Raw genomic sequence first — 23,897 nt, 5'->3', positions numbered from 1 at the left:
CCATGAATTCCCACCCCTAGCCCCATGAAAAGACCAAACTACCCTTTACCCAAAATTTGAAAAAACACAAAACCTCTCAAATACCCTACACACTCTTTGATCAAATCCGGACTAATTTGTGAACCAAAACATGGAGTGTAACAACAACCGTAAAGAGAAAGCGAAAATAATAAGATTTACCGTTTTTGTTTTTTGATTTGAGCTTAAAAATTGAATCTGTGGGTGATTTTTTCAAAACGTCGGAATCGCAGTCGGGCGTATGAACATCACGCCCGACCTACGGTTCCGGCGTATGAATATCACGCCCGACCTGTGGTTCGGGCGTGAGGCTATCACGCCCGACCTATGGTTCGGGCGTGATGTTCATACGCCCGACCTATGGTTCGGGCGTGATGTTCATACGCCCGAGGGGTTTTAATTAATTTAATTAATTTTTTGTAATTTTTAGTTTGTTTAATTTAATTTAACTAAATTTTTATGTTGTAAATTTTAGTAGTTGTAAATTTTATTTTGTTTAATTTAGTTTAACTAAATCTTTATTTTGTTAATTTTAGTTAAATTTTTATTTTGTTAATTCCGGTATTTACGGGTTAAATTCAATAGCGGAATAATTTTTTTACGGGTTTAATTCAACAGCGGACTAATTTTTTTTACGTAACAGGTATTTACGGATTTAATTCAATAGCGGACTAGCTATTTTTTTTTGCTCTCCCGACACGCGGGCGTGTGCCTATCACGCCTCACCTTGTGGTCGGGCGTGATAGCCAGGGGCGGATCTAGGGGGGGTAAGGGAGGGTCTCCCGACCCTCCGGAACACCCTTGATGAATAGTGGTTCAGTCCCGAGAAGCCCCCCCAAAATAGTTAAAATTAATACTTATAATGTAGAATGTAATTATATAACACAAAACTAAGTTTGCATAGTTGGTTGTAGTGATAATTAAAGACATCTCTACATCCAAGTTGTCCTGTGCTCAAATCTCCCTCTCAACGTTAGGGATAAAATTGGCTGCCAATATTAAGGGTAAAATTGCATCATTTTATACGTTAGAGGTAAAATTATTCTTAGGTCTAAACATTAGAGTATTTTTGCACCTTATCCTTCTTCATATTGAATCTCAGTTGTTTTGTACCTTAATTTTTCCAATTATGATCAAATTTACCCTTAATTATCAAAAATTTGAAAATTTCGATTTGACTACTATGAATCAAAGCCTTAAGTCGTTATTAAAAAAAAATCTTCATGCAATTGAGCCCCTCCGGACCTTGAGCTCTGGCTCCGCCACTGGTGATAGCCCCACGTCTCACCGTGTGGTCGGGCGTGTAGCGATCACGCCCGACCACACGGTGAGGCGTGGGGCTATCACGCCCGACCACAAGGTGAGGCGTGATAGGCACACGCCCGCGTGTCGGGAGAGCAAAAAAAAAAGCTTTTTCCTCCCCAAAACCCATGAAAGGGTATTTTCGTCCTTTCACGGGGCTAGGGGTGGGAATTTGGGGCTGGGTTTAACAACACCCTTTAAATTAAATCTGATTTTTGATTTTTTTAAATAAGATTAAATTTTGGACCAATACAACCCGCTAATCCATGACTGGTTCAACTGGCCAGTTGAACGTGTTTCAAGTGGATTTGAGCTATGCGATTTTTTAATACTTTCGGACTGGTTTATCTATCGGATCCAGTTCAACTGGATTGACACGGCCGAGCCATTCCGGTTTTGACACATCACCTCTTTATACATGTATAGCTTAAAATTGACATAAAACTCAAGATGCACCTCAAAATCTAATAAATCTAAATTCCTTCATATATTTTCTACTCATACAAACACCACAAATTCCTGATATATATCTTTTGCCATTCAATTATATGGGTTGATCTCTTTTGTCTTTTTATCATCATTCAATGAAAACAAAATGCATTGAATGGCCCATCTTTATGTGCTTTATGTGAAATACTCATTTAGTTGTCCTATCAGACAAGGACAAAGCCTATAATTTCTTAACAGGAGTTATGGAATTTAATCATGGACTAATCTGTTTATAACAAGCAATCAATCTGTAGTTGATAAGCAGTACTAAAAAATTGGAAATATGATGATCTATGCGTCAATATGTGCAGTAGTGTGTTTGATGATTCTGTCATATGTAGTGAAGACGTTGAAGAAACTATGGTGGAATCCAATTCGAATACAGTCTATGATGAGGTGTCAAGGAATTAAAGGACCTTCTTACAGATTCTTCCATGGAAACAGTAAAGAGATTTTGAGTATGGGTATGAAAGGACCTATTCAACATCTATCGCACCACGAAGTTCTTCCCAAAGTACTGCCTCACATTTATGCCTGGAACAAGCTTTATGGTAAGTAAGCACAATTGATTGAAAAACTAGCTATTTCTCTTGAAATGTATGTATAATTGGAGTAATTGAATTGTTTCATTTTATGGTAAATCAGGGATGAATTTCCTGAGTTGGAGAGGTCCTCAAGCTCAATTGACAGTGACAGAAGTTGAGCTGGTTAAAGAGATATTAAACAACAGAGATGGAATGTTCACCAAAAGAAAACCAGATGTTTTTATGCAGAAACTCATAGGGGATGGACTTCTAACAACTACAGGAGAAAAATGGTCTAGACTTCGAAAATTATCCAATCATGCTTTCCATTCTGACTCCTTGAAAGTATATATATTTTTGACTCAATTTAATTAATTGCCTCAAAACAAATCACTTTCATGACTCTTTTTTAATATGATGTTTTCTAAATTGATTAGGGAATGATTCCAGCAATGGTTGCAAGTGTAGAGATGATGCTTGATAGGTGGAGACTAAATGAAGAGAAAGAAATAGAGCTTTTCAAAGAAATAAAGCTTCTAACATCCGAAGTTATTTCCAGGACAGCTTTTGGCAGCAGCTACTTAGAAGGACAGAACCTATTTGATATGTTAATGCAGTTGGCTGTTATGGTTTCCAGAAACAAATATAAAGTCAGAATTCCTGGAACCCAGTATGCACATATTCAGAATTTTTGATGTGCATATATTATGTAACACCGATTAATTGTTCATTGTTGTTGTAGAAAGCTTGTGAAATCCGAAGATGAGAAGAAATCGGACAGGATAGAAGAAGAGATGCGAGTATGTTTGATGAAGATGATAAAGAAGAGAGAAGAGACAGCAATATTGAAGAATCAATTGGATTGGTTTGGGGATGATTTTCTTGGATTACTTGTTAAGGCTAATCATGAGAATGATATGTCTAAGAAAATATCAGTTGATGACTTAATTGATGAGTGCAAGACCTTCTATGTTGCTGGTCATGAAACTACTGGTGCCTCTATTACTTGGACTCTCTTTTTTCTAGCAGTTCACGCAGATTGGCAGCAGAAAGCTAGGGAAGAAGTTCTTGAGTTCTTAGGGACAAACAATCCATGCTCTCAAACACTTCCCAAATTGAAGATAGTAAGTTTAAATGAAATTAGAGATTATTATAACGATTCTTATCGTGTTAATTGAAGTTGAGTAATTTGTTTGACAACAGATGAGCATGATTATCAATGAAGCTCTACGTATATATCCTCCAGCTGCTGTGATGTTCAGGAGAGCAAAAGGGAAAGCGAGATTGGGGGAAATAGTTACTCCTGAAAATGTATATATTGAAATTCCAGTTTTGGCATTGCACCATAATTCTGAAATATGGGGAGAAGATGTTCATATGTTTAAGCCAGATAGATTTGCAGAAGGAATAGCCAAAGCTACAAACAACAACGTTGCAGCTTATATTCCATTTGGTATGGGGGCTCGAAGCTGTGTGGGTTCTAGTTTCGCAATAACAGAGACCAAAATAGCAGTATCAATGATTCTTCAACGTTATCGTCTTGTCTTATCACCGAATTATGTTCATTCTCCGTATATATTTCTTACCATAGCCCCACAACATGGACTGCAGGTCTTGCTTCAACCATTGTAGATCATCTCAGTATACTTCATCTTATATTGTAGATATGAAAACATCTTATATTGTAGACATGTTTTCATAGTATTTCCAAATGGAACTTTTCTACATTAGCCTTTTCTTTATGTACTCAAATTGGAGAAGTACTTTAGAATACTTGAGCTGGCTTCATAATGGACTTGTATGGGCAAAAAAAGCAATGGTGGTCCTATTGCTTTATTTTATCATGATTTAGCAATCTCACATTTTATAGTGTCCCAAACAAAGGAAAAAGGACATGAGAGACATAGATAGGAATCTATTTTAATTAAGTGAAAGATGTAGTCCATGTCAAAAATGCTTTAAAAAGCATTTTAGCTCTCTCCCTCACACTTATATTCTTTATGTACACTGATAAATGCAGTAACTTTGTGTCGAAGTTGTAAATATAAAGAAATATAGGACCATAATATCATTAGTCAATAGAATAAATTCTCATTATATCTCTCATTTATTCCATTCTCTCTCCAAATAATTTTATCATCTCTCCAATTAATGTAGTCCATCTATATGTAAAATACAGTGTATAATTAGTTGATTGATTTTTTTTTTTTTCAATGTACGGTTAAGATAATTACTTCCTGAACTGTTATGTTTCAATATTAATTTATCAAATCATTAATTCACAAATAATTTAAGAGTTGATAACAGTGTAAAACAGAACCAAAGAACAGAGAGGGACCGGAATCCGACGAACAATAAAGAAAAGTTAATTTAGACGTAAGAGTTTCATGTTACTAGTTCTATATATATATATATATATATATCACCTTACATTCCACACCAATTTATGGCCTTCGAACTCAGTCCATCTCTTGCTATTTCTGGCTTCACTAATGCAGATTGGGGGATATTCTTGATGATAAAAAATCCATATCCGGGTGAGTATACGTTTTGGGATTCTAATCTTATTTTAACGTACCGTTTCTAGATTAATCATTGAAATGTGGCTTCTCTTGCATCTGAAGTTATCTTACTCCGAATGCTTATGTCCGAAATTGGATTTTTCTCTTCCTGATCCTATTTTGTGCTCTTACAACTTAAGTGCCACCAATCTGATTTTCTATGATTGCTCCAAGCATTTGGAATTCGACTTTCACTTTGTTCGTGACAAAATTTTCAAGATAGACCTTCGTGTATGTTACATTTCCACCATAGATTAAACAACAGATATTTTCACAAAGACATTGTCCAAATCTCAATTCTAGCTGCTATAGGACAAGTTAATGGTTCGGCCACCATTAAATTGAGGTGGAACAATGAGGATATTAATATTTGTTATTGTTTGAACTTTAGATGTATTTGAAATTCAAATATAGTTTTAGTTGTATATCCAATCCATTGTACAATTATATAGCTAAACTTAACAAAACAAAGTCAGTTCAAAAACAAAACACTTTCAAAATATACATGATGAACCTCAAATTAATATATCCAAATTTCCTTATTAAAGAAAATGTAGTAGGATAAACAACAATTGCAGCTATAAATCAATTCATCATTTAGGTAGTAGACCAAGAGCAAAATTCTTATTACATATACCCAAAAAACCCAGCAACATCACCAAGCTTGATCAACAATCTACAATGGCTGAAAATTAATCCGAAGGCCGTTCATTGGACATATCCCAATAATGACGACAGGAGAGTGGACATAATTTGGTGACAAACTAAAAGTGTAACGTTGTAGAATCATTGAGAGAGCAAGCTTTGTTTCAGCCATGGCAAAGTTCATACCCACACAATTTCTTGGTCCCAAACCAAATGGCACAAATGCAGCTATATTATTGTTTGTAGCTTTAGCAACTCCTTCTGCAAATCTTTCTGGTTTAAACATGTGTGCATCTTTTCCCCATATTTCAGGGTCATGATGTATTGATAGAGGTGGAATTAGTACATCCATTCTACTTGGAGCTTGTAGCTTCCCAAATCTGCACCCTTTTTCAACTTGCCTTACCAGATTAGTAATTGGAGCATATAGCCTCAACGTTTCATTCACAATCATACTCATCTGAACAAACATAACTAACAATTCATTAGATTCCATTTAAAAGTTCTAATAAAGATCATAATTTGATAGGCAAAATGCATATTTTAGACTTACAATCTTGAGTTTAGGAATGTCATCAGAAGTAGGAGTAGAAGTGCCAAATAAATGGAGGACTTCGCTCCTTGCCTTATGTTGCCAATCAGTATGAATAGATAGAAGAAACATAGTCCAAGTAAGTGCAGATGTCGTAGTTTCATGTCCCGCTATATAAAATGTCTTGCACTCATCAACTATATCTTGTATCGATATTTTCTCATCGGCTTCTCTATTCTTCTTCATAAGTACTCCAAGGTAGTCATTTCCATAACTTTCTGTATTACCATTTGTTTCCTCTTCCCTCTTCTTTACCATTTTTAGGATGCACTCTTTCATCCCTTGTTCTAGTTTTTCTGCTTCAATTTCATCCTCTGTCTTAAACAAGTCTCTGAGCCAATCAATCACATTAATTAATTAACTACAACACTATACATATATACTATACATATATATCTCGAAACTTAATTAAAGAAATTAAGAAGAAAACCTACTTAATAATAGGCAATCTGATTTTATAATTATTCTTGAACAAAAGAAAGGCTAGCTTCCCAAGCATGTCGAAAGTTCGCTGCCCTTCCAAGTAGTTGCTGCTAAAAGCTGTCCTGGATATTATTTCTGAAGTTAAAAGCTTGAATTCTTGATATACTTCTATCTCCTTTCCTTCATTTTTTCTCCATCTTTCCAGCATTATATCCAAACTTGATATCATAGCCGGAATCATACCCTACATGCAGTGGCGGAGTCATAAACAAATATTTGGGGGTCAATCGACCAAACTATGTTAAAATTTACATATTATAATTTTGGGAAGTAAGCCTAAAAAAACAGATAATGTTGACAAATTCTGTTGCTAATTCCAAATCTGTCCCAGATTCTGAATAGAGTGAAATTATCGGCATAAATGATATGTTTAGCCATAGAAATTGCCGTCGGAAGGTCTAGTACTTTCTGAAACAACCATTTCAACCATAAATTTGAAGTTGATAGGTAGAATTCAAGAATAGTATCTATGATATGCTTATCTGACAAAAACAAAGTAGAAAAATATATGCATGGTTACCTTCAAGTTATCTCCATGAAAGGCATGATTGGCCAGTTTTCGCTGGGAAGTCCATTTATCTCCTTTGGTAGTAACAAGTCCATCTCCAAACATCCTTTTAACATAAGATTCAAATTCTGGTTTTGGGTACAATTCTTGGTTGTATAGAATCTCTTTAGCCAGATGAGTATCAGTAATTATCAATTGAGGTCGTGGACCTAGCCACTGCAAATAGTTCTTTCCTGCATCCATCAAATCCCAATTAAGATCAAAGATTATAAATTAATTGCCATAACTAAGAGAAAAGATTATCTTCTGAATACAAAAACAGTTACCATGTTGCTTGGCCCATAAATAATAATGAGGCTGAACTTTATATAGAACTTGATGATCTGATAATTCCAAGGAAGTTGCCATAGCTTCTTTTCCAATTTTGACAATTTCCTTAGAGTTTCCATGGAGGAAATTGTAAGAAGGTCCTTTTATGCCACCTGCTCTTAGTGCTCTTTGTACTCGAATTGGATTCCACCAAACTTCATTCAAAAACCTGATGAGAAATAGAAACACTAAGCAGAGAAAAACACAGGCTGAAATCAGAATTATCATCATTAATTTGATGATTAGAAGTTAATCACTTCCTTGTGATATAACGCACCAGGTTATAGTATTAATATGTCATGATTACAGATACTATTTGTCATACAGCATTTTTGGCAATTTCTTGTTATCATTTTCAAATGTCGATAGTAACAGGGCAAGCTTGTTTTGTTTATGTTGGCCTCTTTATAAACTATGATAAATATTAAATTGTTCATTTTATAAGATGATCTCTTTTAATTTTGAGATAATATTTCCTATTCATTTTTTTTTTTTTAGTATCGGTAGTGTATAAAATGATAATTTTAGTCAGGGAGTATGCAATATTACAAAAGTCATCAAAAATAAAACAACTATTGAAAGCCGGGGCAGAAGGCCACCAGAGTAACACCGGAGACTGAAGCACCATAACATGCCAGGGAATCAATTATGTACAGAACTAGAAAACAGGGTAGTATAAAAATCAATTATGTGCTCCGAGATGCAATTTTCACCACTATTGAGCACTCCACACCAATGAGTAGAGAAGACAGACCTGACTGTACCTTCCTGATCTTAGCTGCACGGTGGAAGAAAGTTGAGTTCATGTCCGCTGCGGTGAGCCATTAAATGTGACTGCGCTCCCGAAGCATCAATTCTTGCCGATATAACTGCATGTCGAGCTCCGCCTGCGCAGCAATTTCACGCGAGTGACTATCCGGGGAGTGCCCATGAGAAGAAATTTCCAATTGGATTAGCTTCAACTGATCAGTAGCATTCTTAATGTTTGCCTCAACCCTCTTGAAAACCGAAAGGTTCCACTTCCGCAAGATCGGCCGAAGCGTCTTCGGTTTGTGACCCAGCAGCTGCACGTGCGGGAGAGAGATGTGAGCAGTCGTCCACTGCGTGGAAACAAGTTCCTGTAGAGAGGGGTGAGTCGTCCACATACTAATATAATCACAAAAAAAAAGCCTAAAATATGAATTTGGATCATCTAAAGTTAAAACACAAATTGATCAGGTTGTTATCTCAACCTTTAATGACAAAATTAATTATTAAAGTTTAGTTGTTAAATTCTAAAAATTATTTATTTATTTATTAAATAAATAAATCTCAAACATTGAAGTTTGTAACTAATGATTGTAATGTAGACAACATGAGAGACGAACTTATGAGGATCCAAATCCCTAAAATATTTATCATTTTATTAGCACAAATACAAACAACGTGTAAAATACACGAAACTGGTTTAATATATTGTTAGTGATATTTTGCGAGTAAGGCTAATTTTCAACTTTGTCACGTGTGGTTAGCTAGAGGGTAAGCGTACCACAGAAGATTATTTCTCATTTAAAATGGTTAAATTTATAGAATTTGCATGGTAAAAAACTTGAAATCTAAACGAAACGATTGGCAAGGGACGTAAGGATTGAGAAAATCCCTCTTGGGTCTCTAGCGCCGTTATAGAAACTTTGCTAGATAAATTATTTTTATTTAAGTAATGCGAGTAAATTAAAAACAAATCAATACATAATTGAAATGTAATAACAAATAAAATTGAAATTCAACGACAAACTCGGAGCCACAATAGCTATCTCGGCTAGACGTTAAATTTGGTGTCGGCTTGATGTTTTCGGAGCACTGAGTCGATTGGCAAGAGCAGAATTGGTTTTGAAAACTTCTGACTCGTAGTAGGCGAGTATGGGGCAGATTTGATCTTCAATTTCGGGGGAACAGTATGAATACTTACGAACACGGAATCAAGCGAATCAAAAGGCTAAATTGAACTTCAGGACGTCAAGAACATATGTTTAGAAGGGATCGAATGCTAAAATGAACGTTAAGTAGATGAAAATGAGCTTAGAGAAACACTGGATGAATTATGATAAAAGCTGGAAACAGAATGTCTAAAACATTTTGGGGGTGCAAAGATTGGCTTGTAAATTGAGTTTCTGAATACGGAATTGGGTGAATCAAAAGACTAAATTTAACTTGAGGAAGTCAGAAACAAATATATAGAAGGAATCGAAAGCAAAAACGGACTCTAGCTAATGAATTGAAAACTTGAGACTTAGGAATGCTAAATTGAATTGAAAGAACTTGAAAAAAGACTATTAAAACTTGAATCGAAGCTAAAGCAAACTAAATGAGGGAATTAAAACTAAGAAAAATGAAAAATAAACAAGAACTAAAAACCTAGGATTAAGAACTAAGCATTGGAGTTTTGAGAGGGAGTTTTGTGTGTTGAATGAGTGATTATTTATAAAAGATTTGAGGTCTATTTATAGTTGAAAATGGTAGGTTTTATTGTAAATAAATCCCTAATTTCTTTCCACTAACCCTTAATTTCAGTTTATTTACTTGCTAGTGAGTGGTTAAGTTAGGTAGAGTGAATGGATAGTTAAGTTGGTTAGAGTAAAAGTAGGGATATCAACCCACTTAACTAACTCTTTAAGCATGAGCCTTACTTCCAAGCCCTATTTCTCCTTGCTTATGGATCCAAATTAGGCGCAAGAATACATCATGGTTTCCTATGGATCTCTAGTTTCTGGAACGCTCGATCTTGTGTGAAAATTCATCTGTTTAGTATCTCAAATTGTCTGTTGAAGTGACATTGGTCCACGTACTCTAACTTCCAAAGCTTATTTCTCTCTCCATATGGACCCGAATTAGGCCCACGAACACATCATGGATTTCTCGGGATGTCTAGTTTCTGGAACACTCGGCATTGTGAAAAAATTCATCCATTTGATACCTCAAGTGGTCCGTGGAAATGATGTTGGTGCTGTTGGAAAGAGGGTCATATTTGATTTTTTTCTTTAATTTTTTTTATATGATTTTTATTATTTACAACCTTAGTCTAAAAACTAATATAAGCTATTATTCACATGAATAAATAAAATTTATTTATTGGCCCAACACTTATATACAAATTTATTTTGAAAGATATGATATGCCAATAAATAACAGTAAAATCATTCTGCACAAAGTATCTATTAAATGGGGTAAAATACATATTGTTTGGAAATGTTACTAGATTTTTTTTATCATTTCATACTTTATGAGTAAATTTGTACTTGCACAACAATGATAAAGAATAAACTTGAAATCTTTTATATGAAATTTTTCCTAATTGCCACATCAATATCTATTGAAGTACATACAGTAGAAAATCTATTATGATTTGATTAAACAAATGAAAAAGGTACAATCAAATATGATTGTAAGAATCGAATTAGATTAGCTAGTTCAACCCGGTTTGATCAGAATCGATCACAATTCTAAATCAGAGGTGGTTCGAATTTTTAATCTTTGAGAATCGGTTAAAATCGCTCAAACCGGTTGGGTTAACTGTGAATCGGTTATCTCAGTTCTGATTGAGCGGTTTAGTTCAATTAGATTGCAGGCATGTTTGCTTTAAAAAATAAATAAATTTTAGCACGGGTAGGATTCGAACCACAATTCCGGACTAGAGGTGGTTCAAATTTTTAATCTTTAAAAATCAGTTAGAATCGTGAACTCAATGACTCGGTTCCGGTTAAACGGTTTGATCTGATTAGATTGCATGTATGTTTAATTTTAATCAGGGTAGGATTCGAATGCTCGCCATCAAACGAACATTTCACTTACGATTTTTATTGACTTAATATTTCAAAATATTATTGATATTTAAAAAAATATATATTTTTTTTTTTTGATGAAAACTTACTTATCATAAATCATATTCTTGTAGTACCCTTACATATAGATTCCCAAACAGAAGACGGATAATCCTCAATGAAAACTAATGGAGAATTAAAGTCTCGTGCCCACATAGCCATCTTATGAGCCGGTTCATTCCCCTCCCTATGAATGAAATTAAAAGTACAAAGTTCAAATCCCGAACTGAACTGTATAACATCATCATATTGTATTATTTTATAAGATTAAATGTGAATAGAAATATAATTTTTGCGCTATAAACTTGTACAAAATACGACCACAAACTTGTATAAATTAAGACCACAAAACAATCAAAGAAAAATCTAGATATTATTAGTAGATAATTCTAGATGTCAAAAGTTGATGCTGGAAATTCAATAGCTTATATCGCAATTCATGTATCAGCTAACAAATGACCATTCGAAGGTTGTCAAATGTATTACTTTGTTACTTGCATTCCACACCAACTCATGGCTTCCAATTTCTGCCAATCCATCTCCTGTTATTTCTGGGTCCTAATCTTATTTTTTGGCATTCAAGGAAACAACAAAATTGAATTTATGGCTTCTCTTACCTCTCTAATAAGGTTAAGGTTACATGGCTCCATATGGTACCAAATTTTAATTTTTCTCATCCTCTAGCAAATCTGATTTTCCATATTGGTCCAAGAATTTGGAACTTGGCTTTCACTTTCTGCGTGATAAAGTTTCCAAGAAAGAGTTTCTGTGTATGTTATGTTTCCACCATGAATCAAATCAAACAACATACACTTTAACTAACTCATTGTCCAAATCTCGATTCCAGCTCTTTTGCGACCAATTAATGGTTAACCTTCTATTAATTGAGGGGACTAAATAAGGATAGTAATATTTGCAAAGTTCCTATTGTTTGAACTAGACTTAGGTGTATTTTAAATTCAAATAGTTTCAGTTGTATATCCAATCCATTATACAACTGTATAGCTAGTTACAAACTCAGAGAAAAAAAAAAAAAAGCCAATTCAAATCAAAACTCTTCAAAATGTGCATGATCAGTCTCAAATTAATGTACAGAATTTCCTTATTAAAGAAAATGTAGTAGGATAAACAACAATTACCAATATACATTAATTCATCATTTAAGTAGTGGACCAAGAACGAAAATCTTATTACATATCCTATGATAACAACATGGGAATCAAAGCCAAGGAACCGAAAAACCCAGCAACTGTACTAAGCTTGATCAACAATCTATAATGGCTGAAAATTAATCTGAAGGCCGTTCATTGGGCATATCCCAAAAATGACAATTGGAGAATGGACATAATTCGGTGACAAAGTAAAAGTGTAACGTTGTAGAATCATTGAGAGAGCAAGCTTTATTTCAGCCATGGCAAAGTTCATACCAACACAATTTCTTGGTCCCAAACCAAATGGTACAAATGCAGCTATATTATTGTTTGTAGCTTTAGCAACTCCTTCTGCAAATCTTTCTGGTTTGAATATGTCTGCATCTTCTCCCCATATTTCAGGGTCATGATGTATTGATAGAGGTGGAATTAGTATATCCATTCTACTTGGAGCTTGTAGCTTTCCTAATCTGCTTCCTTTTTCAACTTGCCTTGCCAGATTACTAATCGGAGCATATAACCTCAACGTTTCATTCACAATCATACTCATCTGAACAAACACAATCATCAGATTCCTTTTAAAAGTTCTAATTAAGATCATATTTTTCATAAGCAAAATGCATATTTTAAACTTACAATCTTGAGTTTAGGAATGTCCTCGGAAGTAGGAGTTGTACTGCCAAATAAATGGAGGACTTCATTCCTTGCCTTATGTTGCCAATCAGTATGAATAGACAGAAGAAACATAGTCCAAGTAAGTGCAGATGTCGTAGTTTCATGTCCAGCTATATAAAATGTCTTGCACTCATCAACTATATCTTGTATTGATATTTTCTCAGCTTCCTTATTCTTCTTCATAAGTACTCCAAGATAGTCATTTCCATAACTTTCTGTATTACCATTTGCTTCCTCCTCCCTCTTCTTTACCATCTCCAGGATGCAATTTTTCATCCCTTGTTCTAGTTTCTCTGATTCAATTTCATCATCTGTCTTAAACAAGTCTCTGAGCCAATTAATCAATCACATTAGTTACTACATTATAACATATCATGATAATTAATCTAGGAAATTAAGAAGAAAACCTACTTAATAATAGGTAATCTGATTTTATAACCATTCTTGAACAGAAGATGGGTTAGCTTGCCAAGCATCTCGAAAATATGCTGCCCTTCCAAGTAGCTGCTGCTAAAGGCTGTCCTGGATATTATTTCTGAAGTTAAAAGCTTGAATTCTTGATATACTTCTATCTCCTTTCCTTCATTCTTTCCCCATCTTTCCAACATTATCTCCAAACTCGAAATCATTGCCGGAATCATACCCTATGTTAAAATTTACCAATAGGTAGAATTCAAGAATAGCATCTATTTTATGAATATCTGACCAAAGCAAAGTAGAAAAATATATGGTTACCTTCAAGTTATCTCCATGAAAGGCATGATTGGCCAGTTTTCTCTGGGAGTTCCATTTATCTCCTTTGGTAGCAACAAGTCCATCTCCAAACATCCTTTTAACATAAGATTCAAATTCTGGTTTTGGGTATAATTCTTGGTCGTACAGAATCTGTTTAGCCAGATGAGTATCAGTAACTATCAGTTGAGGTTTTGGACCTAGCCACTGCACAAAGTTCTTTCCTGCATCAAATAAATCCCAATTAAGATCAAAGATTATAACTTAATTGCCTTAATTAACAGCAAAAAAGAAGTTACCATATTGCTTGGTCCATAAGTAAAAATGAGGCTGAACTTTATAAAATAGTTGATGATCTGATAATTCCATGGAAGTAGCCATAGCTTCTTTTCCAAGTTTGACAATTTCCTTGGAGTTTCCATGGAAGAAATTGTAGGAAGGTCCTTTTATTCCACCTGCTCTTAGTGCTCTCTGTACTCGAATTGGATTCCACCAAACCTCATTCAAAAACTTGATGAGTAGTAGAAACAATAAGCAGGCAAAAACACAGCCTGAAATCAGAATTATCATCATTAATTTTATGATTAGCAGTTAATCTCTTCAGTGTGATATAATAATATAACCCACCAGATTTAGTATCATTATGTCATGATTACAGATCTAGATACTATTTGTATTTCAGCATTTTTGGCAATTTCTTATCATCATTTATAGATGTCGATAATAACAGGGTGAAGTTGTTTTGTTTATGTTGGCATCTTTATAAACAATGATACATCATATTAAATTAATTGCTGATTTTACACTTGGCTATCTTTCATTTTAAATGGATTTATGGGCTGCATCTTCAAGAGCATGATTGGCTTTTGATGTTAGCTCTTTTGGATCATTTCAGTTGTCCTATTAAGTGGAGCAATCTTCTAACTCAGCCAATTCCTCCTTTGGAATTGGGCTATTTAGAATCCTAAACAGAATCATTAACTCGGTAATTAACGAAATACTAAGATTTCTGAAAATCAAAATAAATTTATAATTTAATTGCTCAATTTGTACACTGATTTCAATTAATCAATTATATATATAAAAGCCTAACCAAAAAATGATGTGAAGTTCGTCATCCAGTCAGTTCCACATAGACAATTCTCAGATCCTAATTCTTACTCTTATGCTTGTGACAATGTATTATGTAAGGGTGATGCGCACTAATCTCTCTCCGCATGTAACTAAAGAACAATTTGAGAATCCAATTCAATAAACATCTTTCTAAACCATTTTATTCCAAGCTAGGCAGAACAAAAAACAAACCCCAAATCTCAGCCAGTACAGCAGAACAAACTCCAAGGTGAAGCACAAATCCCCAATACAATCCCCATTTGAATCTCGAATAAGGCCCCAGATGTTTCAAACTAGAGAGCCTAGATGCCATGTAACTCTATTAATGTTCAACATAATGCAGTCATGAGCAAACAGCCAACAATAAGTTCAAATTCTTTTTGGAACCTCAAATTTCCAAATTAAAAGCCAAGGAATTGTGTTCAAGAGCATATTGTTCCTACGGGTCAACTGATAGGCTGCGAAGAACGTGAAGCAACTATTAGGCACACTGGACCATGAGGTTGTCAGGACTCGAACCCTCGACCGTTTGGTCCTAGAGGCTCTGATACCATATCATGGAACCGATTGAACTAAAAGCTTGAACTGATAGTTAAAGTCTAATCATATATCTTATCTTAATATCTGACAGCAACATCTTTGTGAGTTGGTTTATTCCCCAAGTTAAGAAAAGAGGGGGAATAGAAAAATATTGATTAATAGAAATAAAAGTTGGATTTTCAAACACCTTAAGAAAATTGAGTTGAACTTTTCCATTGTCAATTTGAACACTTTCCATTCAAATTCATAAATGGTGGCGCAATTATGACAAGGTTGCCTTTTGTGTTTAATGGATTACCATAATTTTGAAAAACATTGATTTAGAGCACCACTAACAAATTCTATCGAACAGTATTATGAATTGTAAACAGTCAAACCATTCAAACTTATTATTAATTTTTCTTAATCATTACTTATAATACTCTCTAAGTTCCATCAGATTAGATATGTACAGAAGAAAAATGAGCTTTTAGTAATATGAAATAAGAAGTATTCTCATTCATATATGTGCAACCATTTCGTTGCTAATTGTTAAATTACTGCTTTAGACACGAACTTTAAAGCAAAATTGCTATTTGAAGGATAACTGAATTATTCCCGTAACAGATACAAGGAACGCTCTCTACATCAGTCACATCCTGAAAATTAAAGAGTGATTATATTGAATTAAGGGTCACTTTAATTCCAGACAGATAAATCGAAGTTTAAGTATCAATTCAGTTTTGAAATTGGTAATATTTAACAAATTAGTCTAAATATAATCTGTTACAATACCTAAAAATTTGTCAAATCTGGACTAATTTATCAAATATTATCAACTTCAAAACTAAATTGATATTTAAACCTCAATTTAAACTAAATCGAACCTATTTGCAAACTTCAAAGACCAAATTTACCCTTAATTCGATTCTATAACTTGGCAAGTCATAATCAACACAAGGCAGCAACACTAATCATATCAACAACAACAACAACAACAAAGCCTTAGTCCCGAAATGATTCGGGAACACTAATCATATCAACAACTAAACATAAAAAATATCACTTAATCAACATAGCCAAAGCCACCAAAAGAAACGACGAATTTTACCCTCAACTTGTCAAGTTCAATTTAATCCAAATCAAAGTTTTGATCCACTAGCTTTGAAGTTAGTAATATTTGATAAATTAGTCCAAATACAATCAATTTCAATACCTAAAAATTTGTCAAATATGTGCTATTTTGTCAAATATTACCAACTTCCAAGCTAAATTGATACCTAAACTTCAATTTGCGCTAAACTAAACTTGTCTGCCGACTTTAGGGGCCAATTTGACTCTTAATTCTAAAAACAACCATGACATAACGCATATATCACAAATGTCTAATTTACAACAAAATTGTCAAATATTAATACCAAGTGGACCTTTAACTATTAGTTTGAGCTTTTAGTTCAATCGGTTCTATGACATGGTATTAGAGCCAGCTTGAACAAGTGGTTTAGGGTTCGATTCAAGTCCAGTAAGAAGAAAACGGTTCTAACTGAAAGTTGAAAAGAACACTAACAGCAATAATTTGGTGCCCTAATTTTCTGAGAGGACTATTGATTGGTGATATCTTCTACTTCCTGTTCCTGTAGGTACAATGCTAGCTCCAAATTGTGAAGCACAACACCCATTGTTGGCCTTTGTGTTCGCTTTTCAGCCAAGCACTTCACTGCAATTTCAATGAATATCACAAGGGATTGAGGAGCTATTTTTCCTGCTAAAAATGGGTCAACAATGGAATCAACATCACCACTTTTATGGCAGCGAAGTGCCCATTCTGCCAAGCTAATGAAGCCATCGTTAGCTTCTTCCATTGGAGCTGGATGCACAGCTGGTCTTGCACATAACACTTCAAACAACACCACGCCGAAAGAGTAAACATCTGATTTCTTACTCAATGTTCTGTTCCGATAGTAAACAGGATCAAGATAACCAAATGTACCCTTCACCTCTGTTTTTACATGACTTGTTGATGCCGTAGTCGGACCAATTCTCGACAGCCCGAAATCAGATACTTTCGCCACCAATTCGGAATCCAATAGTATGTTTGTAGACTTGATATCTCTATGAATAATTGGATGTTTTGTGCCTGTGTGAAGATAGTGTAATCCTCTAGCAGCACCTATGCAAATCTTTAGTCTTTGGATCCATGTCAATGGTGAATTCTTTAATAACAGATTGTCTCGAAGAGTACCGTGGGACATGTAATCATACACCAGAATTAGTTCCTCCTTCTCCCTGCAAAACCCGTGTAGGGAAACAAGGTTGGTGTGACGAAATGTTGAAAGCAAATTGATTTCAGTTTGGAACTCGTGGATTCCTTGGTTAGACTGCAGATGCTTACGCTTGATGGCTACTTCGGTCGCTCCACCATTGATAAAGATGGAGCCTTTGTATACTTTACCAAAACCACCCACACCAATCACCATAGCTTCAGTGAAGTTGGTGGTTGCAGCTTTAATATCTGCCAATTTGAATTCGCAGCAGAGCCCAGATAAACTCAAACTCTCCATCGGCATTGTTGAAGATTTAAATTGAAGCTTTGGAACTATGGAATGGATAGAATTCAATTTTAACCATGTCCCTAAAATCAAACATAACATTGAAATCCCACCAAGGCCTCCAAATATCATGAGGCGGATCGGAATCTTCCTTTTCCCAACTATTTGAAGGACCTCTGCTGCAAGATTGTTATGCTCATCACTGAGTTTCATGATCTCGACCCCATTTAGTATTGCATTCTTAAACAATGGATTTGACTCTATATTAGGATGCAAGGCCAATAGCAGCTCTTGTCTCTCACCTTTCTCCTTGGGAACAAAAACCAGGTAGTCTCTGAAAGCTCCAACCAGTGGTGCTCCAGCCAAAGCAATAACATCTAAACGTTTCTCTACTGTCTGATTGTTGATATAAACAGTGAAAACTCTCTGATTCAATTGTTTTACCTCATAAGAAATCTCACAGAAATGAAGCCGAACAAGATAATTGAAACCTGGATCAACATTGAATTTCCATGTCAGGTTGTACATCATGTTAATGGCCTCGTCGCTTCCCATTGTCTTGGCTGCAGCATACAAAGAAATTGGCGCAGAATAATCTGACATGTCCGTCCAAGGATCCTGGGTTTCCTCTTGTGTATAAATGGAACTACCACTCATAGACCCCAAAATATAACTGGAGTCATCTGACCAATCCCAGAGACTCGATTGGACTTCATTACTGCGGCCCACCTTCACTCTATGAACCATCTCAAAGGCTGCCTCTTTCCTTGAATAATTGCGAAAATTGGATGGGAAGCTGTAGATTTCTATTCCATTCACAAAGCCATAAGCTTCAGGGAACGGTATAAAACTAATATTCAATACCTTCTCCTTCGAATTAACAACAAAATCTTTGGTGAAGTAAGTTACTTTTAAAGTATTTGCCATTGCAGAAGGGTTGAAGTTGCTCAGAAGCCTGTATTGACCAGAGAAAACCGAGAAACTAACTTTGCGGCTACTTCCACCAATGCCAGAATAAGTAGTCGGATAGAAGTGAAGGCGGATGAATTTGAACCCAGGAGACATAGGAAAACTATAAGCAAATTGAAAATGAAAGACTCTTGCTGTTGAGTATGGAATATTGGGCACATCATCACTCATTGAAGTTGAAGCCATAGAAACTGTTCTTCTCGCATACTCTGCAGGTATGAACTTCAAGTCTACATCACCACTCCAATATTTTCCATTGAATGATACAAACTCAGCAGATCCACAGTTGAGGATAATTTTATCCAGGGATGAATTGTCGAATGCACATATTATGGAATCAAATAGCAAATAACAGCATAAAACCTTGAAGATCCAACGAATCATGGAAGGGATCAGTTGAGATGGCTAAATATGTTCAACGACACTGATGATGATAGTCAACCTTTCTCATCAAATGCACAAGTGCAAGAAATTCCAGAAATGAAATTTAGAAACACATCAGAATATTCACTCCATCATTATTGTATATTAACAACATTCTTCTGTTCTCAAACTAGTAATAAAAAAAATCACATATTCACACAAAGAGTCCATGTAATCAAAGTCAGTAATATAATTCCAATTTATTTTCTTTTTTCTTTTTTCTTTTCATTGGAAGATAGTATTTTAAGTAATATACTTATGGTAATTGGAGAAACATTTTACCATTTTAAGGGTAGTCAAAGGTTGTTTCTGCAGGTCAAACTATATATCTGCAATTGAGAATAGCGGGCAGTACACAATACCTCCACTATTTTATTTTATTTTATTATAAACCACCTCCACTATTATTAATGGTGCACAAAACACGTTATTAAAAATACAAAAATGAAGAGTCAAGCTTTCTAGTCTTTTTGTTACCCAAATTTACCTTATTCATTGGTAACTTGCAATTATTTATTTTTTACTGTAGGAAAGGAAGATATAGCACTTAACATCTTCGCCATTGATAACGTAATGTCACATGATTACTTTTGGGGCCAAACTGGCTGGGTCTGTTGGTTGGTAATATCCTGGATATCAGCAACTGTTTCACACAGTTCAGAATTGTTCATGAACGAAGATCTGCAAATATCCCGGCACATAAACTTGCCGCTTGGGGTTTAACCTTGAATCAATCGGAAATCTTAATAGAAGATTTTCCTCCCTGTATCTCTACTTGTATTCAATCTGATGTACTTTGCTGATGTTTTAATACAAGTTGCTGTTTCCCATCAAAAAAAATATATATATGTTACATATTGTGTCCGAAATTATCAATTGCGGACACTATATTAATATCATTCTGTGTTACTTGTTACTTTTATTGGCGGGGAATTTATCCACTATATTATTATCATTCTCCATTACTTTTTATTGGCAGAGAATTTGTCTGCTAGTTTGACTCGTAGAAACATCCTTTGACTACCCTAAACTTGTAAATAGTTTACAACCTGCCTAAAATGGAAAGATATTTCTCCAACTACCATAAACTGGAATTTTACCCTTAAATTTTTGTCCTCACAGTGGCCTCCTATCAACTATCTCTCACTTGAAAGAGAAATGCATGACTTGTACTACAGACAGGCAGGTAACAGCTAGCATCAATCAATTTAAAATGTTTGCTCCGAAATTCTTCAAAATTGGTAGAATAAGTATATGATTGGTTAGTGGTTACAATTAATCAGAATGAGGAAGCTACATGGTAAACCACTTGTTAATGTAGACAAATAAATGGGATGACTTTTACCTAATGCAACTTGCAAGCGAGTATTGTCCACTTATGCTACAGTTAAAAACAGGAGGCTGCCGTGTAATGCAAAAGATATTGCATCCTTCAAAGTCCTGAATGTCATGTAACTACACAGTACTGATAATAGATAAAGTTAATGTAGCTAATGAAATATCTTAAATTGAAAAGAAATGGAGAAAACACCAACCATGAATGCTTCCTGTAATCTCACTTCCATCTTGTTACACCTCTGTATATCCTTGCATTTGATGAAACCATCCCTTGCTGCAACTCGCCATCCTTATTATGTTCCTTCAGAAAACATTTTTCTAGATTGTGGTTCCTATTATTCGCAAACTTCATTTTTTGATGGCCGAAACTGGAGTGGTGATGTGAGATCAAAGTTTTTACCTTCCAACTCAAACACAAACTCTACAGTTTCTACAGCCTCTTCTATGGCCAACAATCCAGCCGGAGTCCCTTACATTCCATATAAAACTGCAAGGCTGTTTTACTCAAACTTCACCTACACCTTCAACGTAACACCAGGCCCGAAATTTGTCCGTCTTCACTTCTATCCTTCTGTTTATTCTGGTTTTGATCCTTCAAAAGCATTGCTTTCAGTCACCGATGGTGATCATCATACTCTACTATCCAACTTCAGCGCCTCTCTTGCTGCTCAATACAAAAATGTTGATTACTTATTCAAGGAATTTATAATTCAGGTACCTAACCACTCGCTTCATCTAACCTTTAGGCCTAGTGATACGTTCGCCTTTTTGAACGGAATTGAAATCGTTTCTATGCCTCTACATCTCTATTTACCAGGAGAGTATACTCTTCTTCCCTTTGTTGGGCATCCTGAAACATCCATCACATTGGATAACAAATCTGCACTTGAAACAGTATACAGGATAAATGTTGCTGGGATTGACATTTCACCCAAACTGGATTCTGGGATGTTTCGAACGTGGACAAGAGATGATCCGTACATATTTGGAGCAGGTTATGGGGCAGAAATATTTGATTTCAATCTTTCAGTCAGGTATTCACCCACCGTACCACCATATACTGCACCTGAAATGGTATATCAAACTGGTCGTTTTATGGGTCCTTATGCTCCCATCAACTTGAATTATAATTTAAGCTGGTTTTTTCCTGTGGAGACTGGTTTTTTGTATCTTTTCAGGCTCCATTTCTGTGAGCTTGATCGAAATACAACAAAAGTAAACCAGAGGGTATTCAATATATACATCAATAATGAAACAGCTGAGGATCAAGCTGATATAATTGCATGGAGCGGTGGACAGGGCATTCCTGTATATAAAGACTATGTGTCGATGTTTCCACAAGTCAAAGAAAAGATTCAGGACCTTTGGCTGGAGCTGCACCCCAACCATGATAATGGTCTAAAACCTCAATACTATGATGCATTATTAAATGGGGTTGAGATATTCAAGTTAAGCAATTATGCTGGAGATCTTTCTGGATCCAATCCTCCCCAACTACAAAAATCACCAGTTTATCCATATTCGCCAACATCGAAAAAAATAATAGCTAGAGTAGTTGGATACATTCTTGGTGTAGTTGTCCTGGCATTAATCATCCTCTTTGTCTGGGTTAGAGTATCAACAGAAAAGAGAAAGAAAAAGAAGAAGATAAGCCATGACCAGTCAGCTTGTCAGTATTTTACTATCAAGGAGATCAAAGCAGCTACTAATAACTTTGATGAAGCACGGATCATTGGTACTGGTGGATTTGGTACTGTTTACAAAGGTGTGACTCAAGTTGGGGGGGCTGCAATCGCAGTCAAGCGCAGGAATCAGGCATCGATAGAACAGGGTTTCGATGAATTTGAGGCAGAAATCAGGACGCTTTCTCTTCTTTGTCATCGCAATGTTGTTTCTTTGATTGGTTATTGTAGTGATGATCACGAGATGATACTTGTGTATGAGTATATGCCCAATAGCACTCTGTTTGAACATCTTCATTACGTTAATCAACCACATAAATCGGCTCTTTCATGGGTTCAGCGGCTCCAAATATGCATAGATGCTGCACAAGGTTTATGCTACCTCCATACAGGAATGGAGCCTCCAATCATCCATCGCGATGTCAAGACTAGCAACATCCTGTTAGATGACAAGTGGGTTGCCAAGATTGCAGATTTCGGCTTGTCCAAAATAGGACCTACCAATAGAAGCACCAAGATTAAAGGTACCATTGGGTATCTAGACCCAGAATACTGCCGTCTCCATATATTGACAGAAAAATCTGATATCTACTCTTTTGGAGTAGTGTTGTTGGAGGTACTCTCTGCCAAGTTTGTGATCAATTCTCCTGCAGAAGAACATGTTCAATATGAGGAAGGTGAGGATACTATAAGCTTTACCGAGTGGGCCTTAAAGATGTACGAAACGGCACAATGGGATCAACTCATTGACCCACATTTGGAAGGAAATATAGCACCGGCATCTCTTGCAAAGTTCATGGAGATAACACAGAAATGCTTGGCAGAACGAGGGATGGATCGGCCATCGATAACTGAGGTGGTTGGGAGCCTAGAATTGGTGCTAGAACTGCAAATGAACGAGCAAACTGAGGATAGAAACATAACATTGGTGTCCCTAGGCAATTCAGATAAGTTTCAAGGAGTGGAATTTTCTGAAATTATGATACCATTAGGGAGGTAAATATAAAATTGAACACATATAATTATCAAAATCTGAAATAATGTCTCCTAAGAGTTAGGACTAGCATTTAAATGTGTTAGATTTGAGATTCTGCTTCATGATCTTCTATATACATAATACAGTAAAACCTCCTCTGTATGGAATACTCGGAATAAATTCTATTTTGTTATAAAAAAAAAAAACTCTAGAATACTGCCGATCTTCCAATTGTTAATTGTTATACAAATAGGCTGATCCAAGTGCATTCCTATATTGAGGTTTTATGTATATTTTTTTTCATTTTAAAGTTGTTATAATTTATTATAAACTAGCAGGCACTCTTCTAACAACTATAACTTTTAAATTCCAATCCAGAAGTTTCAGAGAGCTAGTAACATAGCCAATAGCCATTATTAGGC

The 23,897-nt window shown here is 35.3% G+C and overlaps 5 protein-coding genes across 9 annotated transcripts; 2 read left to right on the top strand and 3 right to left on the bottom strand.

Annotated features, from left to right (window-relative positions):
- The first annotated feature begins 1,862 nt into the window (after window positions 1-1,862).
- On the top strand, window positions 1,863-4,436 carry LOC136217867 (cytochrome P450 CYP749A22-like). The gene is made up of 5 exons (XM_066004547.1): window positions 1,863-2,360; window positions 2,455-2,678; window positions 2,771-3,003; window positions 3,076-3,457; window positions 3,537-4,436. Exons 1-5 carry the CDS (start codon window positions 2,093-2,095, stop codon window positions 3,963-3,965), a joined length of 1,536 nt encoding a protein of 511 aa, XP_065860619.1. The 5' UTR covers window positions 1,863-2,092; the 3' UTR covers window positions 3,966-4,436.
- A 966-nt stretch (window positions 4,437-5,402) lies between these two features.
- LOC136217866 (cytochrome P450 CYP749A22-like) lies at window positions 5,403-8,656 on the bottom strand. Of its 3 annotated transcripts, none has more exons than XM_066004546.1 (6): window positions 8,246-8,656; window positions 7,449-7,660; window positions 7,135-7,355; window positions 6,566-6,798; window positions 6,093-6,462; window positions 5,405-5,999 (listed from the first exon to the last, which is right to left on the bottom strand). In XM_066004546.1, the coding sequence occupies exons 2-6, from the start codon at window positions 7,528-7,530 to the stop codon at window positions 5,571-5,573; spliced, it is 1,335 nt and encodes a 444-aa protein (XP_065860618.1). In that variant the 5' UTR covers window positions 7,531-7,660; window positions 8,246-8,656; the 3' UTR covers window positions 5,405-5,570. The 3 variants fall into 3 exon arrangements, with proteins under 3 accessions (XP_065860615.1, XP_065860618.1, XP_065860617.1); XM_066004545.1 differs by having other exon boundaries at window positions 8,256-8,656; XM_066004543.1 differs by lacking the exon at window positions 8,246-8,656 and having other exon boundaries at window positions 5,403-5,999; window positions 7,449-7,734.
- Window positions 8,657-12,427: 3,771 nt separating this feature from the next.
- LOC136217865 (cytochrome P450 CYP749A22-like) lies at window positions 12,428-21,148 on the bottom strand. Of its 3 annotated transcripts, none has more exons than XM_066004541.1 (7): window positions 21,015-21,148; window positions 20,825-20,944; window positions 14,206-14,457; window positions 13,910-14,130; window positions 13,586-13,818; window positions 13,136-13,502; window positions 12,428-13,049 (listed from the first exon to the last, which is right to left on the bottom strand). In XM_066004541.1, exons 3-7 carry the CDS (start codon window positions 14,285-14,287, stop codon window positions 12,621-12,623), a joined length of 1,332 nt encoding a protein of 443 aa, XP_065860613.1. In that variant the 5' UTR covers window positions 14,288-14,457; window positions 20,825-20,944; window positions 21,015-21,148; the 3' UTR covers window positions 12,428-12,620. The 3 variants fall into 3 exon arrangements, with proteins under 3 accessions (XP_065860613.1, XP_065860614.1, XP_065860612.1); XM_066004542.1 differs by having other exon boundaries at window positions 20,825-20,934; window positions 21,015-21,030; XM_066004540.1 differs by lacking the exons at window positions 20,825-20,944; window positions 21,015-21,148 and adding an exon at window positions 15,212-15,656.
- Window positions 16,536-20,161, bottom strand: LOC136217862 (receptor-like protein kinase FERONIA). Its single transcript, XM_066004538.1, has one exon. It carries the CDS (start codon window positions 19,438-19,440, stop codon window positions 17,140-17,142), a length of 2,301 nt encoding a protein of 766 aa, XP_065860610.1. The 5' UTR covers window positions 19,441-20,161; the 3' UTR covers window positions 16,536-17,139.
- Window positions 20,952-23,755, top strand: LOC136217863 (receptor-like protein kinase FERONIA). The gene has a single exon (XM_066004539.1). It carries the CDS (start codon window positions 20,998-21,000, stop codon window positions 23,497-23,499), a length of 2,502 nt encoding a protein of 833 aa, XP_065860611.1. The 5' UTR covers window positions 20,952-20,997; the 3' UTR covers window positions 23,500-23,755.
- Window positions 23,756-23,897: the final 142 nt, after the last annotated feature.

Source organism: Euphorbia lathyris, chromosome 2, assembly GCF_963576675.1.
Source record: "Euphorbia lathyris chromosome 2, ddEupLath1.1, whole genome shotgun sequence".
In the NCBI taxonomy this organism is placed as follows: domain Eukaryota; kingdom Viridiplantae; phylum Streptophyta; class Magnoliopsida; order Malpighiales; family Euphorbiaceae; genus Euphorbia; species Euphorbia lathyris.
This window is presented reverse-complemented; position numbering and strand designations above follow the sequence as displayed.

What these genes read in the sequence shown, in the direction of transcription:
- LOC136217867 (XM_066004547.1), top strand. Translation starts at nt 2,093, where the DNA reads ATGATGATCTATGCGTCAATATGTGCAGTAGTGTGTTTGATGATTCTG. An exon ending in TGCCTGGAACAAGCTTTATG is followed by an intron (nt 2,361 to 2,454) that starts GTAAGTAAGCAC and finishes ATGGTAAATCAG; the next exon opens with GGATGAATTTCCTGAGTTGG. An exon ending in CACTTCCCAAATTGAAGATA is followed by an intron (nt 3,458 to 3,536) that starts GTAAGTTTAAAT and finishes GTTTGACAACAG; the next exon opens with ATGAGCATGATTATCAATGA.
- LOC136217862 (XM_066004538.1), bottom strand. Translation starts at nt 19,440, where the DNA reads ATGATTCGTTGGATCTTCAAGGTTTTATGCTGTTATTTGCTATTTGAT.
- LOC136217863 (XM_066004539.1), top strand. Translation starts at nt 20,998, where the DNA reads ATGGAGAAAACACCAACCATGAATGCTTCCTGTAATCTCACTTCCATC.
- LOC136217865 (XM_066004540.1), bottom strand. Translation starts at nt 15,332, where the DNA reads ATGGCATCTAGGCTCTCTAGTTTGAAACATCTGGGGCCTTATTCGAGA. An exon ending in TGTACTGGCTGAGATTTGGG is followed by an intron (nt 14,458 to 15,211) that starts GTTTGTTTTTTG and finishes TTCTGATTTCAG; the next exon opens with GCTGTGTTTTTGCCTGCTTA. An exon ending in CTTATGGACCAAGCAATATG is followed by an intron (nt 14,131 to 14,205) that starts GTAACTTCTTTT and finishes TATTTGATGCAG; the next exon opens with GAAAGAACTTTGTGCAGTGG.
- LOC136217866 (XM_066004543.1), bottom strand. Translation starts at nt 7,722, where the DNA reads ATGATGATAATTCTGATTTCAGCCTGTGTTTTTCTCTGCTTAGTGTTT. An exon ending in TTTATGGGCCAAGCAACATG is followed by an intron (nt 7,356 to 7,448) that starts GTAACTGTTTTT and finishes TGATGGATGCAG; the next exon opens with GAAAGAACTATTTGCAGTGG. An exon ending in ATCAGATTGCCTATTATTAA is followed by an intron (nt 6,463 to 6,565) that starts GTAGGTTTTCTT and finishes TGATTGGCTCAG; the next exon opens with AGACTTGTTTAAGACAGAGG.